At 38.7% G+C, this 17,566-nt stretch overlaps 1 protein-coding gene and 1 long non-coding RNA gene across 2 annotated transcripts in view; one reads left to right on the plus strand and one right to left on the minus strand.

Moving 5' to 3' along the window:
* LOC308064464 overlaps positions 1–8,979 on the plus strand; it is a 17,579-nt gene extending 8,600 nt beyond the window's left edge. The window contains exon 2 of the long non-coding RNA XR_013928393.1: positions 2,508–8,979. This is a non-coding gene — a long non-coding RNA (uncharacterized lncRNA). The remainder of the gene's footprint in view (positions 1–2,507) is intronic.
* LOC308064460 (uncharacterized protein) overlaps positions 1–17,566 on the minus strand; it is a 122,810-nt gene that overhangs the window by 91,064 nt on the left and 14,180 nt on the right. The window contains exons 2-3 of the mRNA XM_080388999.1: positions 5,888–5,997; positions 4,124–4,175 (exon numbers count right to left, since the gene is read on the minus strand). Coding sequence (XP_080245125.1) covers positions 4,124–4,175; positions 5,888–5,997 — 162 coding nt within the window. The remainder of the gene's footprint in view (positions 1–4,123; positions 4,176–5,887; positions 5,998–17,566) is intronic.

Here is a 17,566-nt window from a genome sequence, read left to right on the forward strand (position 1 = left end):
CTTTCCCATACTTGGAGAGAATATAAATATTTAACTTTTCAAACATATTTACAATATATGTGCATAAAAAATGCTCTCTTGGAAAGACAACTTCAGTTGTCAGTTATTCCAGCACAAATCTGGAGGAATTCCATTGGCTTCAAAGAAAGATATCAATATAAATGAGAGCAGAATATGCCCCAAAAATGTATTTAACATAATATCGCGTCATATCATTTTGTTCGTACATTTTAGTGGCACTTTTGTAACTTTATTATTGGAAATTACAATGAGAATAAAATTAGCTGCATAATTATAATGAATGCACTATACAATTGAAAATACCCTTGTTATAGTAAAGCATTATAGGCAGAGACATAAAATTGTGATCTGACCATTTGTGGTCATTAGAGATCCCATGGTACTCTTTGTAAGATTAGGGGGTTTAATCTCAGTGTGTTGGCCAAATTCCAGCATGCGTAATTACATTCTCTCTACCTAAATTCTCTGCATTTTACCCAAGTTAGTTGCATTTCCATGGTGTATGAAGTGTTCCTTGCACATGGATTTTAAAATTCTGTAATACCTGTTAGTATGAAAGGTGTTATACAAGATGTGATATCCTTGTTACAATTAAGTTAGAGTACATTCGTGCCAGAAAATAGAAAAAGCCATCTGTCAATCAACTACAACATTTAATGTACTGATTAAAAACTTCATTTCAGCTCAAGAGGCACTCCTGTATTGTGGTATGTTACAGTCTTTGCAGTCATAAATTCCATACCCACGTTAGCTACCACAGATGGAACATATTGAGAAGTTAAACACACAGCACTGGTGACTGAAGAGGATGTATACAACCACACTGCAAATTCACCCAGCTTGTCAGCCCCCAAACAGCACTATTACCAGCTCAAGCCAAAGCATCTGTCTCGCTTGAAACTAACAAAGAGATCTCCTCGAAGGAGTGTAATCATCTAGGAGAAGGAGTTCTGAAATTGAAAAACAAAGCCAGACAAAAGGAATACATTTCTCAACACACAGCCACCTGAGCACTTCAAATGTAGGATACCTGCCTACCTGCAGATAGGATGATGGGCGATTGCCTACCCAAGCAATTTTTTTCTCCCGCAGATGATTCAGGTAGTGCCTCCTACTTCAACGCCTACTTATCCTCACTAGTAAGCAAAGACATATGGAAAGAGGGATGATGTACTATGCAGCCATGCAAGATGGTTTTCCAGCCCAGAATGCCATCTCATGTGTGCCTTGTGCCTATGATTTTGTCAGCCATTTTGGTTCATCTTTCACAAAAAGAAATGGACTGGCAGCGAAATAACACATCGTCACAAGAAAAAGCAGTTGTGAAAAATACTTCTAAGCCTTCCTTTCACCAGCATCTCTTTGCCACATTGCTGACACAGTCAGCTATTCCAGTAAAAGGCTTGATAGTCCTCAAGCACAGAACAAAATCATTAAAGTAGATTTGAGTTTCATACACATCTACTAAGGAGTAAAAAAACCTTTCAGGATTGTTCTAATCATTGATCCAGTAAGTCATGGGCAAGATCCAGAGATGCTCACTTGCAGAATGGCATCTTCATTTGAGCCTAGACTGTTGCACTGGATCTAGCCATGTGCGATTGAACATAGGTAATGTCTCAGTCTAGCCTGGTGAAACCAGACTTAAAGACAGATAGATAGATAGATAGATAGATAGATAGATAGATAGATAGGTGGTTAACAGACAAATCACTTGTGTTTTGCGGCGCCATGTGCAATAATTGACACTAAGTGCAGTTGGAAGCAGGATATCACTGATTTTCAGTTGATATTTAAGCAGGAAATCATTTACTATTGTTTTTTATTAGGCAGACACTGTTGTATTGAATTAGTGCAAAATGATCTGACATGTAAAAGACCTGCCGTTAATCAAGGTAATATTAAGTGAATTTAACTGCATACTTTAAACAGTTCTCATTTGTTTAAGCCTTTCACATCAATCTACACAGCCTATTTACACAAGATACAGTTTACTGCTAATATAAATGTTGTTTTCTGTATTTACAAAAAGTCTCATGTGGGCTTTCACATCAGAAAAAGATTTTATACAGTGATTTCTGCTAAAAGGTTGTTTGATAACTGATACCATGCAACTGCCACAGCCAACACTTTTTCTCTCTAGAGAAAAGTGGAGGTATTTCAGACACAACATCTGATTAAAGAATTCAATAGCCTGTCTTTTTAATTTTGAATCTTCAGATTACCATACTGTATCAGTATTATTTTTGTTTTGATGTGGGATCATATTTAACCTATATATGGATAACTTAGATATCACAACCAGTGTACTGTCCAAGTTCAAGAGAACAGCATCCCCTTCAGATCACCCATAATCCAGAACTTTCAGACCTGACTCCACTTGCAGGAAATGAGAAGAAGTTAAATTAGGGTTGTGGGTGGTATTCCTATTTATGCTTTGCATTGCATGGATGTATTAAGATCTGAACTGACCCTATGCAATGCAGGTGCTTCTGTGAGGTATCCAGTTGGAATACAGCCTCCCTTTGATCCATGTCTTGCCAATAAGGATGGAAAGGCACCTCAAGAACATCACTCCAATTGCTTCAGATCTAAATCAAGCCTGGAGCTGCCAATCTCTTGATGAGGTAAGTTAGAACCAAGACAAAAACCTTCCAGGGCTCATATCCTGAACACATTAAACAGATGAATGAACAGAACAATTAACAGAAATAAACTATCACGTCCATTGAGTATGAAGAAATGAGACACAGAAATGGTGACTTGTCCAAAACCCCAATAGACAACTAAGGAAAACCAGGAATAGTTCTTGGTTCTATCAAGCTCTGGTTTAGTATCTTGCTTTCAAGATGCCTTCCTGCCACATATGCTTGCAGAGGTGCAGAATCCTCAATGTCTTATCAGTTAAGGCCTTCAATTTTAGCAACATATTTGAGTAACAGAGGAAAAAATTATCTTCCATAAAAATTTAAACAAAAAATTTTCAGGAGATTTTTCCTACTTCACTTCTGAGGAAGAGGCCTGGCTGAATCTTCCAGCTTTAGAGAGAAGTCTGACTGAGTTTAAAGCCAACTAATAAATTAGTTAATTAATGAATTGGCAGCTCCTGAAATGGTTGCCACATTTTCAGTTACCCACATCCAAACCCAGCCTTTTATCTCAGTTCTTCTTCCCCTTTCAGTGAAATCTCACATCACCTGTTCCTACAATATCACAGCATCAACCTCTGAATTTCCTTTATCTCAAACAATTCTCTTTTCTCAAAAAAGATATCCAATCTCCTGTATTACACGCTCTTGAAACTATACCTTATGCAGTTTTATTCTTCACCAACTCGGTTTCACCCCTCCATCTTTTCTCCATCCCCAGACATCAGTAGTCATCATTTTCCTGTTATGCAACCCCCATTTCCCAACACAAATCACAACACTAAAATCAGTGCTCTGCTTTGTTCTGTACCTGCTTATCTTCCTTTAATACTCCGTTCCCTCCCTCTATCACGTATGTCAAGCAGCACAAGTTTCCCAACCTCTCCTCCCTCCTTCCAAGCTCTCTCTAAAATGCTCCATGTGAATCTTCTTCCTATTCTCATCTTTCTGCTCCCCTCTTACAGGCTTTGCTCTCTCTTTTGTTATTCACCAAGTTACTTTTCTCCTCATTTGTCATTCACTTGCAGTACATTTCTCCTACAAAGCGTCTTAATCATAATGCTATAGAGAAATTTTTATATCTCCACTAATAAGAAATGTGAATATTCAACCCATGTGTTTCACTCAGGCAAGTCTACCGTAGGCTCTGTGGGGCAGTAGCATTTTCTCCTTCCATATCTGTATAGTACCAAGTACTCTCCTACAGCTCAGCAAATAATAAAGCAGTTGTGTATCTTCAAGGAATGAGATAACGCAGTAATAATGACCATACGCATATGCAGTAACTTCTCCAGATGGATCTCAAAGCACTCTATACCATTTGCCAATTAACAGTATAAAATGAAGTATTTACATAGGAATCATTTCACCCACGAACAATGGCATAACGCCAGCCATGCCTTAATTACATGAAGTTACACAATACAAATTAAAGACAAGAAGTGAAGACTCACATCATATTTCCAGGGACAATTAAGGCTGGTGTATTATAATTTCTAGGACTGGCTGTAAAATGCAAAAAAAATTCTTAATTAAAAAAATGACATGTTTTGCCATAATTTTGGAAACATCCAAATAATTTTTATCTGGTCAATGAAGAGAACAGTTAAACACACCCCAAACTCTGAACACTTTCAAAGATTGCTGCAATTAAAAAATAAAACAAAACAAAAAGCAAAGACTGGTGTACTCCTGAAGAACTTTAATAATACTCAAAACTGGAAACTAGCCAGGACCTGAGCCCTCTTCAACAATTGTCATAGGATTTTACTCAACATAACCTGGGACTTCAGATGACAGGAAATATCATGTTGTGGAAATCTAAAGAAAGCAATTTAACTGTGTATTCACATATCCAGATTCAAATTATAACCTAAATTAATTACCTTATAAAAGCTGAAGTAATTCCTGCTCATTTTTTTCTACACATCAAATTCACAGGCAAGTTTACCTCCAATACTCAAAGTTCCACAGGTAAAAGCAACGCTTAGTTCTCAAAAGACTTTTAATTGAGTGAAGTCCTGGCATCAGTCAAATCATTCAGAATGTTTTCACTAACTTTAACACAGTCAGAGTTTCACCCACAGTCCATGGGATGGAGGACTGAATAATGAAAAAAATATTTTGAATAAGTTATTCACTGATTGCTCAAAATTTATGAATAATTTATTTGGAGAAGAGTATTCAACCATACATAAAGCTTGTCAAAGAGGGGCAAATGTGTTTCTGAGTCATTTATTCAACAATTAATGGAAAAAAACTATTCACAAATGTCATTCAAATAGCTCTAGACTATAGTAACTTGGTTTCCAGTTGACTCAGTATGTGTTTTAGAAAAGTGCCAGGTTTTCATGCACACTAAACTTTCTTTCATTATTTGAGATCCTCTTGTTTCTATTTTTCCCTTTACTCTAGCAAAATAACCTCTTTTTCCAGTACCACCGCCACTGTTGCAGGCCTGACTTGCTTTGACTGCAAGCCCAGTATGCAACTGCGGTACTGGGCTTGAAAAGATCTCTCCCTTCGCCAAGAAGCCTGAAGCAAAGAAACGCGAGCATATATACGATTGAATTTCCGAATATATACTAGGTGGGGAGCAGAGAGGAAATCCACCTCAAAACAACAGCATGAGTCAGAGGAAATGCAGAAGAGGTGAGACAAGAGTAGGTAGCCGCGTTCCTCCAAAGCCCTTCTTCCACTCACATCCGTGCTTGGACCAGTGTGCCTGGAGGGACCCGGGAGCACCAGCACACAGCCAGAGAGAATTTCCATTCTCAAGCCACAATGTGATTCATTGCAACCACTGGCCAACTAGGTTGCTGTTGAAAAAGAAATCCTGGCATTTGGTGCAATTATGCTTTCTTAACTATAGCGATGTTAAATGCAGGAAATTCGTTTTGTTATCATTGTTTTTCCAATATGCATTTAAAATGTAGCATTGTAAACGCTGGCTGGTGTTACTGCCTCAATGGGATTTTCTCAGCGCCTTGAGCACAGCATAATGGAGCGCACTCATCTTTCAACAACCTGACACTTTTTTTTTTTTCAAATGCAACTTAAACAATAAAGGTCAGATTTAAAGACACAGCAAGACAAAAAGCTCTGCTTTACTTCCTTTTTTTTAAAAAAAAAAGTTATTCACTGGCATTTAATGAGGATTTCCAGGGTACTGTAAACCATTGAGGTTAAACAGAAATGAACTGCTAAGCAGAATTTACCTGAAAATGAGGGGGACGTGGAAGAAGGGTTGTATGGCACTCTGATAAATATGGAATCGGTCCTCTTCATATGCAAGGTGTACAGAAATTGATGACTTATTTCTTGTGTTCTAAATAAAGAACAAAGGCAAAGTGAAAGTAACAGAAAAGGTCAGAGCGCAAGGCCGTGTATAATAGCTATTCTAGAGCAAAAAAAAAAAAGTCAATTATTTTTCATCCAGTTCTGCTTTAAAATCATAGATTCATAAATCATAGAATGGTTTGGGTTGGAAGGGGGCTTAAAGACTGTCTAGTTCCAACCACCGTGACATGGCCAGGGACAGCTTCCACTAGACCAGGTTGTTAAATAGAACTAGGTACAGTATTTTCTTAATTTAGAATATTATAATACAATCTGATTTGGCATCTAGAACATATAATCACCAGAATATAAATGCTATAATCCTCATGTCAACATCTATTCTACCTACTCTTTTTGCTGCTATTTTGGATTGATGCTAAGAAATCATACCACACCGAGTATTACTTTTACTAATAAAGGTTAAGCATAGCCGAGTACTGCTTCGCAAAATCTTATTTACCTGAATAAATAACTCCCTAGAAATGAATACACACAGCAATGTGCATGCTTTCATTTCCACGCAATATACATCCATTAACACTCACTGTGCACTAAAAGTTATCAAAGAGCTATGTGCCCTGCATCAATTGAAAGAGATTTATTCAGCAGAGCATGATTATAAAGGTAAGTACTTTTTGAATCCTTGGACTGTTTGGCCTATACCACAGAAGTGAGGCCTGGAGCCACAAAGAAGATAAAAAGCAGGTGGTGTGGTTTATGGTGCAAGTCACTCCTTCAGTGGCATTTCTCCATCTGAGTCACTCCTGAAGCCGCACAGTGCCAAGGACAAGATACCGCTGGAGGTGCTGCCTTTCAGAGGTGTACAGCCTGGCTTTAACCTACCTGAAACCAGCAGAAGAATGAGGTCACAGCCAGGAACAAAAGGCAGCAATCAGGGAACCTGCTGATCACCCAACAGCCCTGGGGCTTAGCTCAGACTCCAATCTCTGACCTCCCTGATATGCTAAATGGAAGAAGGGAGGAGGTGGAAGGAGTTCACAAGGAAGAGGAAAGGGTAACTGATTCCTGACAAAAACAGCGTTCCTGAGACCCCTGTGTCTAACGTCAGCAGTTAGCCTGTATTCTCACATCTAATTTGGATGCTGCCGGACCAAGGTCTCCCAGGCACAACCCGTCGCCATGCTGATTCCAACAGTGTTAAAGCAAGACACGTTTGTCCTGCTGATCACACTTTAAATTGTCATCATCTCCTCTTTATGCTTGCAGCATTAGACTGAGATTTCTTCTCAGAATTTCAAGCAGCAGCCTGGCCACACATTAGAGCATTCACACCACTGACCATTTAACCACCCAACCCCCTGAAAGAAAAGAAGCCTCTTTCTTTTCCCCTCCCCTCTCTAGCAGATCGATGTTCAGGCCCCATCCATTCTCTATGGAAATGACCCCTCTGTAAATATCCTGTTACCTAATATTTACCACACTGGTGCAGAGTCCAAAAGGTAAGTTTGAAAAGAGGTGATTTCAGCCCTCATAAACAACTAACCAAGAAATGCTTCAGGAACAGCAGGCACGTAGGATTCGTTAGCTGTAGCAGGGCTACAAAAGCCATTCACAACACCCTTGTTGACACTGCTTTACTTCTTCGGTACTCCGCTTGCTAATAAAACTGCAAAAGGATTAACCAAGGAGTTTCACAGAAATCGCCACAAAATGCCTTAGCATTTTTAAGCAGAAAACCCTTGGCACCGATTTTACAGATGACATACTGAAAAGGTTGGGGTTTTTTGTTGCTTTTTTTTTCCCTTAAAGAAAATAGGATTAGAGGTAGAGGCTTTTATATTCTACCACTTCTGAGACATATGTTCTGCTCTCCCACCAGTTATGAAGTGATTACTGGAGTGGCACAAACAGATTTTTTTTTAACAAAGTGAAGGTGTGATTTTCTCAGGTTCTGTGAGAACATGCACACTTATTTTTACCAACCCAATCTGTTTTCCAATAGTTTAATGTCCGCAGGGTTTATAAGGCTATCTTAGGTGTCAGATTCAACGCAGCTTGCAGGGTGCTACCTGACTACAGAAGTTTAAAGAAAAAGACACAGACAAAGCAGAAATGATACAAGACTCAAAGTAATTTGGAGACGGATTTAAATATACAAGAAGATTGACCTTTTTTGCCACTTGCCCATATACGGTTCTCTAAAGCCTGAAGGCCTTCATATCATAAATACTTGCTTCATTTAAAAAACTCACTGAAGATCTATCCCTAAATAATTTACATATACAGCCTGACTTTTTAAAGTATTATTTTTATTCCGCAAAAAGGAATTTGATCTTGTAAACACTTACTGCCAGGAACAGCGGGTCCCATGCAGGAAACGGGACTTGATTTCTTGCACCTTGCCTATTTAAGCTGGCTGTAAAATGTTGCCAAAGGAACAAGTGAAGAGATCTGATTTTATATCAGTTCACACCCATTTTTCAAGTATATAAAAACAGAGACAAGGAGACCTCCCTACAAGGCAGCATAGGGAAAGAGTTCACACCTGAATTGGACTGCTCACCTATTCCAGATTCTCAGCCAAAAATCTACAAACACACCAACAGAAGACAATGCTCCTCCAAGACACTCTTAAAACTAAACTTTGGTCTGTTACACTGGGGCAAATTTAGAATAACCACTTCAAATGCAGTGAAGTTACCCAGGACCAGAGGAAGTGAGAACAAAATTTGACAAGGACTGCACAGGGAAGTAGTCAGTTAACATTTAATCCCTGATGAAAATCTTCAGGTCGAGTGTCCATACAAAGAATTTGCACTGATTTTAAAAAACAATCTATCTGATAAACCCTTTCATGGATATATTTCAGACAGCCATATATCAGCTTAGCTCATAATTTAGCAACACAAGCAAAAATGTGGGTTTCCAGCCTGATTGAAATCTAGACATCTGAGCGCCTGCAAAGGTTTGAAGCAATTTTAAGTATAGTACTTCTGAAAAAAAAACAAAACAACTCCTTTTGTTAAATCACTGAAACTTTACAGGTAGACTAAAGTCTTACAGAGGAGAATATGCCTTAAAAGTGTTTCTGTTCGATGGCTTTACTTTGTCAGGGCTATTAAGACAAGGGGTTTGTAGGGCATTTTGTTGACACAGGATAGTTCAGCCCTCCTAATGAAGATTTTTCCCAAGAACAGTCTCCATCTTTACCTCTATGCTGAGGGATTGGATAGTGAGGTCAAAGTCATTAGTCTCTGACAAAAGCCTTAGCAGGTCCCACTAAGCACGCTCGGTAGGATTTTTTGTTGTTGTTGCTTGTTATTTTGGATGAACAGTACCCCCTCCTTGCAAACTGGGATTTTCAGTGCAGCCTCATGTGAGTTAATCTGGCCACACTCCCAAGGAGCAGTGAAGTCTTGTGTTCAGCAGCAGAGGTAGTGCAGACCCTTTGGTACCGGGACGCAGGCACTTCAGACCCCTTTGAAATGCAGCTTTCATGAAACCAGAAGTTTGACTGTAAAGTTGAAAGGCAAACGGAGACTGGGAAAAATTCAACACACTGAAACTTAGAGAACAGATAATTCTTTTGTAGGAAGTATTTAGAGATAGCCTTGGTCATTTCATCTATACACCTTTACAATGCCAAAGGCACTTCTGACTTTTGTCAGAACTAGTTGTTCTTCTAGCTTTGTTTTTCCCTGCTTGCCTGTTACAGTATTTCCTGTGACTGAAACAGCTCCTCAGTGATGGAATCAGTGATATTTCGCTCAGGCGGTTTGGTGGTTTTTTTCCACAAAATCTCCCCATCTCCTCTTATTTCACTCCTTTCTTTCATGATGGCTTTACAAAATTTGTATCAGACAAAGCTATGAACAAATAAACATTCCCCTTTTAAAATTTACTACGTATACTGTATTATCCCGTAACTACACTATGGTCATCTCAAACACCTTGCATGAATTATAACCACCATTTTTTATTTATTTTTAGTATCTGCTTATTACCATCGTTTAAAGAAAAAGCACAATTGAAATTAAAGTGCAATAATCTATGGCAATGCAAAATGTTAAGTATCTGCTTTAGATCCACAGAGGGAAGGAAATTAAAAGAGGCTTAAACTCTGAGCTAATGCTTCATCCCTAATTCATTCTCTTGTGCCCATATATTGAAGTCTCAGCACAATGAATCTGTGAAAGGACACATTAATGTGTTGTGGAACTGGTGTACAATAAATTGATAGGGAATTTAATGTAACTCTGATCAGAGACTGAGCCAGAGATTTCAGTGATGAGTAATACCAGGCAAAGAATTTACATTTTAATTCAGGCCTTCCTCGAATTTTTGGCTTTAATTCATACTCCAAATACTTTTGGGAAAGAGGGCTTCTGCTGAGGCATCCTATACAAGGCAATGAATGTCTGACAGCAGTTAGTACTTTGTGATTTAATTGCATTGGTATTTCTTAAAAATAAGAGGTCATATGTCACAAAGCAACGTCAGGGTCTGAACCTCTTCTCTTAAAGACTACTAAAAATTAAGACCCATTTACAACAGGAGGAGCATGCTTGTCTTAACATTGCAGAATATGTTTGCACTCACAAAGGGCTCACAAGATCTCATAATCCTATATTCTAACGAAGCAAAAATATCTTATATGGTATTAACATCAAATCAAACAGAAACTCATGCTCTGTGACAGAATTTTTCAAGAAGAAAAGCTTGTTTTTCAAAGTTCTTTCTGCCCCAAGCTTGCTTTTTAGATTCGTTATGAAATGAAACAAGATTTTAATGAGTGGAGAGTCAGAAAAAATATAGAAACGGTGTAATCTTTCCACTGTAAATACACATGCTGAAATGACAAAGGAAAGAAGAAGGTGTATGCAAAATCACTGCAAATAAATTGTTACATGCGCCATATCTCATAGAACTGCTGAACAGTTTTTATTACATTTTTGTTCATTGGAGATTGCTATAGAGATCTCTGCATTGCAAGTAGCCACAGCATTTCACTGCTTTGCTGTTTCAGAAGAGCAGATTTTCTTGATTAATAACAAAAGGTTTTGTTGGGATCAGAGCTGTTTCCCACCATCTCTATGCAAACCCGGCAACACAAACTGTGTACATTAGCATTTCAAGGAGCCTCCTATTAATGATGGCAAGAAAAGCTCCTCTCGGTGGGTAAAATCCATTTTGTCCTCTCTTGTGACATCTGTTCTAACTTTTAAAGCCAGAAAGGAAACTAGATAATGCCAGAGAGTCTTTTGATTTACTGTATTGGCACTTGTGATGATGCTTCAGACTATAAAAGCATGTAACCCTAGTGGACATACATGACTGTGTAAATGTGAACATCTGCATATTCCCACAACATAGGGTGAATTGAAGAAGTAATTCCAAAGTTCTTTGTTAAACTTTTAACTAGCTTTTTCTTCAGGATTTCACAATTATGCTTTCAATTACTTCTATACCATACAAAATTCAACATTTTAAATTGTATTTTTATGTAAATGTTTAGTGCTACATATGTTTTTTGAATTAATTTCATTTCCCGAAAGCTTTTCTTTTTTTTTACTTTTTTTGTGAGTAAAGACAGTTAAGCAAATAGAGTTGGAGAAACTGGAATATGGTTAAAGAAAAAAAAAAAAAACAAATAGTAGAGTATAAGAAAAAGTAAACTAAACCCTGCAGATTTCTTACCTCTTTATACCATCTGTGCAGTATTGCTCTTAGGCCTTTTACATTGGTCATCCTGGGAACAAAGCTGAAGGCAGATTCCAGCAGTTTTTCCATTCACTATTCATTCAGAGGTTCATCAGCTCCATATGGATCCAGCCAACTGCTGTGTTAAATCAGAGCCTTTTCCCAGAATTGACATGGTAATGAAGTCATGGTATTGCTCACAGAAAAGGCCTCCATAGGTATTTTCCTCTCTAACAAATCCAGCCTTTTCACCCCATTCACTCCCTAAAATTATCTCATAACGTTACAACATCTGTGAACTGGGTTTTTGCCTTTTAATGTCTAGCATGTTTTATTACATGACCATGCATTACATACTGGTTAACAAGACTCCTACACAACCAAGGAAATAAAATAAACTTGCACTCTTCTCTTTCCAGCTCAGATTGTTTTGTCCCCTTTTCTTTTAATTTATTTCTGCTATATTTATTTTTCTCCAAACAGAGCTGTCCAAAGTAGCGATGTACAAGACAAACTTCAATTTTTCTGATTTCTATTAAAAGGTGGGTTTAGAAATATTCCAAGATGAAAAACTGTTTAACCACAAAATGGTAAATTCATCAATAAAAAAAGAATTGCTAAAGAGAGACTGTGTTAATGGCAACTATGTTCTAACAGTTTCCTTTACTTCATCAGATGTACGGAGCTGAACTTTGCTTAAATGGCAATGGTTCAATGTTTGTTAAAGAATAAATATGAGAAAGTTTATTTCTGTAATACACCATCTGCAATGAGTATGTAGATACTGCCTTGATATGACAACATGAGGTAGCCTTATTTGAAAACTCCATCTTTCTTATAGTAATAATGTACTTGAACGAATGTGGTCTATTAAAACAGGTATTATAGATGCATATGTCCAAGATTAGCCTTATACTGACTAAAGAGAAAAGAATATTTAGTTACATACAATTCGTATAGGTTTTGGAGATGGTTTGTCAATATGTATTCCACTTCTGGTCTGCATGTATCCCAATTTTATTTTTTTTTTGTATGGGTTAACACTGTGTCCTGGTAGACTGATACTTTGGACAGGAAAGCAGAAAGCTACGTCACACACGATCCCCCTCCTGCACCCTAGCATAACATCCATCCAGCTCCGTAACTCAGAGGGAAGCAGTATGGCTAACAGATGACAGCTCAGGATCAAAGTTACAGTGGGTTTATGGGGTAACTGACTAAAGACTCTCCTTAGAGAAACTGTCTGCGGTATCCCTTGCAAACCTTGAGTACTTTTCACAGTGCTGGTCCCAGCATCTCAAGATGAATGTAGTACAGTTACTGCACATACAGAGACGAGCAATTAAAACAATCAAAGGAGTGGAGCATTTGTAAGAAGGAATGAGCAACTAAAAAAGATTAGGGCTCCAATTTGAAGAGGAGGTAGCTGAAAGAGAATATAAGTAAGATTTATAGAATCACAAAAGTGGTAAAAAAACTGAAAGAAGAACTGTTTAACAACTTCTGCAATACTAGAACCATGGGTCATTTGATGAAACCAGTAGGAGATTATTTAAAAGAGGTAAAAGTACTTCTTTAAACAGCACATAGTGAACTTCTGGAACTTGCTGATGCAGATGTCTGTGGAGGGAAACTGCATCTGTAGGAACATTAAAAAAAATGAGATAACTTGATGGACCAAGAGTCAACAAGTAGACACTGAAAGGACGAAGCAGGGCTACACTCTAACATCCCTAACACAACTGCTGTGGGTGCTAGGGAAGTCAAGGGGAATGGACTGTACAAAGTGGCCAGGCTAGTATGGTCTCCCTAAATAACATCTCGTTTCTGCTTTTGGAGACAAAACATCTGGGCAGCTGGATATCGGCCTGACCCAGGTAGTGCCATTCCCAAGTTCTTTTTTACATCCTGTAAATGTCACTGAGCCATCACATAGATCGTAGAGCTCTGCATTCATTCTACTTAATGACTGCAGGACTGCTTTGCCAAAAATGGCATCAAACACAGATCTGCTATTCAAAGTAAAGCCATCTAAAGCTACATAGAACTTAAGACCAAGTCACAGAGAATCAGGAACAGCTTTGGAGCAGAAACTGTAAGATTTCTTATTCTCATCTGCCACAAATATTTCATAGTGTCTCAAATAACAGAAGACACACTTTATTACTGAGATACAATTAATGGTTGCCTTATGGGGGAGTTCCAACTGGATATAACACAACCCCCTGGAAGATGTGGGAGCACATACCTCAACTAGGTGCTGCATTATAACTAGGTGACAGCACCTGTGCTGGATTAATTTCTGGGAAAAATATTCTTGTCTGTGCTTAGTGCAGTAAGGTGCACAGTCATGATTCTTGAGAAGTATTTGTTACTCAGTTGGGAAAGGAGCAACAAAAAATACTGGTAGGATATATGTGCTGCTCATGGGTGAATTAACTCAGAAGTATCCATTATTAGTGGGACCAACCAAACATGTCTTTAATCCTGACATCTTTAAGTTTGTCATATTGTATACAAAGGTCTAAGTCTGAGGATATTCCTTCTATACTTTTAATTCCAGAGGGCTAGACAGCTGTAATGTACAGTGACTGCTCCACCAGCACAGTTACTCAGAAACACTACCCTGGGTGCATCCAAACCTGTCCTAGGATACATGACAACAGTCCCAGAATAAGAATAAAGAATAAGAATAAAGAAGCATTTGATGAGCATTTATAATATTTAGGGCAATTTGCTTAAAAAAAAAAAAGTTTCTGTTTGAACAGAAATAGAAAGAAATGCAAGAAAAAATAACATCTGCAAAGAAACATTGCAAAGAAAAAACGTGGAATTTCTATAGTAGATTATGCGAAAGAATACTCTTCCCACAATGACTTTGTTTTACCTATCCATGAAAAACAGCTGCTGAGTGAGAGCCAGCCCACTCCATTTCTCCATCCTTCAGCTTTCAAGTTAACTAGTTTCTACCACCTAACACAACGTTAACTGTTCAAGCAGGAAATACAGAGCAAAGAGAAACACCACACTACCTAAGGGCCTCCCTGGTCCCTCTGAATTCAGACAGGACCCCATCCTGTGAAGTGATACCAGGCCTTGACGCAACAACTGCTGCACAAAAATGTGGAACTGAGAGCAAAGCCCAGGCAAGTTTCAAGTCCCGGTTAGTGAGTCCTGCTACGGCAGGCCACTGTGCCAGCCTCACACACCAAATGGATGGTTTCTAGCAAAGTTTTCTGTATGTCCTTTGGCACCAGGCAGTTATGAAAAGGAAATGTGATCAGCATCCTCAAGAAATCACACATGTCCTCTCCACGGCACAGTATGTCTCCTCCTCTCCAGGCAGCAGTTTCCGAGTTGGTTAAAACCAAGCTGTCCTGCATAGCAAAGAGATGAGACGTTTCTTGCCCCTCAGAGGGTGGGGGTGGGGGGGCATGAATGAAAGTTCCTTAATGCTGCTGAGGAGGATGCACTTGCTCAAGTCTCTGAGGACAGTTGCTAAAGAAGTCGGCACACTCTGTGTCTGGGACACCTACTGACAACTGATCTCATCCTTTCTTGGAAGGACCTTTTTAACTATTCAATGTACTTTAGACCTCTTTATCCCCAACTCAGGCAGAATAGCTGTTTAAATGCAGCCTGGGGCATGGATGCATGGCATAGTGTTGCAATTGCTTCCCCAATATTTGCAAAGGGATTGCTTATCTGTAATCTAGGTATTATGCATCTCCGCTGTTTGTTTCTTCCTATAGGCTACTACTAAGAACAATGCAACCCTGCCTGAAAGTCTTTTAATCCAGTATACAAGCATTCACCTTGGTGAACAGCTCACATGATGTATTTACAAAATCACTACACCTAATACTCTGAGACTACAATGTAGTATCTCCCCGTCTGCCACCTGGCTATAAACCCTTGGAGATGTATGCCAAAGGTAATGCTGATACCAGGAGGGAAAAGACTGCTGGTTTGAAAGGGGATGCTGGCACGTTGTCAGCATGGTGCCTATTCTTCAGACAGAGCTCCTCAGCCCTGCTCACACACAGCACTGCCCTAATCACAAGAGGGTGAGGAGGAACTAAAAAGGTAAATCTGTCTCCTCGGCCAACCAGAGCTCTACTTGCAGGTGGAAACTGTATTCCGGCTCCTTGCATCCCTGCAAGTAACAGTGCTTTCACTGCAACTTCCATACTTGGGGTATGGGCTGTTTGATTTCGTGATGCTACACAAGACAGGAAAAAAATTCCTTTCCCCTTGTCCCAGGAGTCAGAGACACTTTGCTCCTGTATTACACCTTATTAGAGTTGTAATGAATGAAAAAAAGAAAAAAAGAAAACATAATTTTGGTTGGAATCAGTCTCACAGGAGTTTGCAAAGGAAGGAGAATCCTTTACAGCTTGTCAGCCCATCCCACCCAGGGTGCAATGGCATCTACTCACATCTACTCAGGGATTTGGTGCAGCAAGTTAATCAGTTAATTCCAGTTTTACTAATGACCTGGAAGGAAATCTCCAACATGAAGAACAGCTTTTCTAGCCCCTCAGAAGAGGACATGAGCCAACAGACATAGAGGCTAGAACATTTTCACAGCTAGAAGTAGCTGTGGTTTGAGGCACAAAAGCACAAAGTATGGAGGAGACTATGCTGTTCTTACCAGTGAAGGAACAAGGAAAGACATTGCAAGGGTCTTCAGTCCTGAAAATTTTCCTAGGTATAAACACTCGATTTACAGAATGTAAAACATCAAATTAATCACATGTAAATTTAGGACCATAAAAGACAAAAACTTTGATTTCATTTTTTCTCCATAGCTCACAGGGGGTTCAGTTCTGCTCTGATGAAACCAGCAGAAATCTTTGCTTTTGTCTTTCAGAGGGTAGACACATTCCTTTAGTCTCCCCTCAAATAGTCCTCCAACTTTTCACCTCCCTTGATTTTAGTCCAGCTTTCAACAGCAGTCACTTAGTGATTCTTGGATATCAGCAGCAAGTGTACAGCATTTCTATTTTTTACCTCACTTCTTTTAATCCTTCCTGCCTACTGCTGGTGGGATTTGGTTTGTTGGGGTTTTTTTTCATTTCTAGGAAAGTTTTTTTCAGCTTTTGCATATCTTTTCCATTCTGGAGTTTCTGTCCTTGCCACTTCTTTACATCCTTACTTTCCACCTGATGATTATGTTTAGGTACACTTCATCCACATCATTGTTTCCAATCAAGCCAGTACCTGCACCTTTTGTCTGTATAGACCAACAGCTCCCTAATATTTGCTGCCTCTACATTTAATCCATCACAAGCCACAGGAGATCTATTTTTCCTGTGGTTGACTAGCCTTTAAAATGAAGATTGCAGATAATTTGTAGAATTATAATCAACAGATACATAACATAATAAAGAAATTTAGCTCAATTAATGACCACCTGTACTTTCCAAACTAAAAAAACCCCAACCAATAAAATATTTCACTGGTTACTTCAGCATTTATTTTCTAGGTGTCTTTTTTGGCCCTCCTTAGGAGCACAAACACTTCAGGTAAGCATTAGTGCACAGAACAAGAACACATCTGTAAAATAAGGTACTCATTAACAGTAAATGTCAGCGTCCAGATTCCTTACCAATATGCCAAGAAAATTGAGATGAAGGACTGGCAGGAATTTCAGGCCTGGTGTATATATTCTTTTGTAATTTCTTTAAAGATGAGTGGGAGAAAATATGCTTACTAGTTTGTAAGACTCTTTAGATAGAAGTAAAGTTTGCTTTGAAGTTCACAAACTTGCAAATATTTCAGCTTGTGGCTATTATATTGAACTGCTTCTTAAGTGCAGCAGGAACAATCTGTTGCATGATTAAGAGATCTACATACCTGCACTACTAATGATGCTGTCATTAAGAAAAGAGGGA

Source organism: Falco punctatus (genome assembly GCF_963210335.1).
Source record: "Falco punctatus genome assembly, chromosome: 5".
NCBI lineage: Eukaryota > Metazoa > Chordata > Aves > Falconiformes > Falconidae > Falco > Falco punctatus.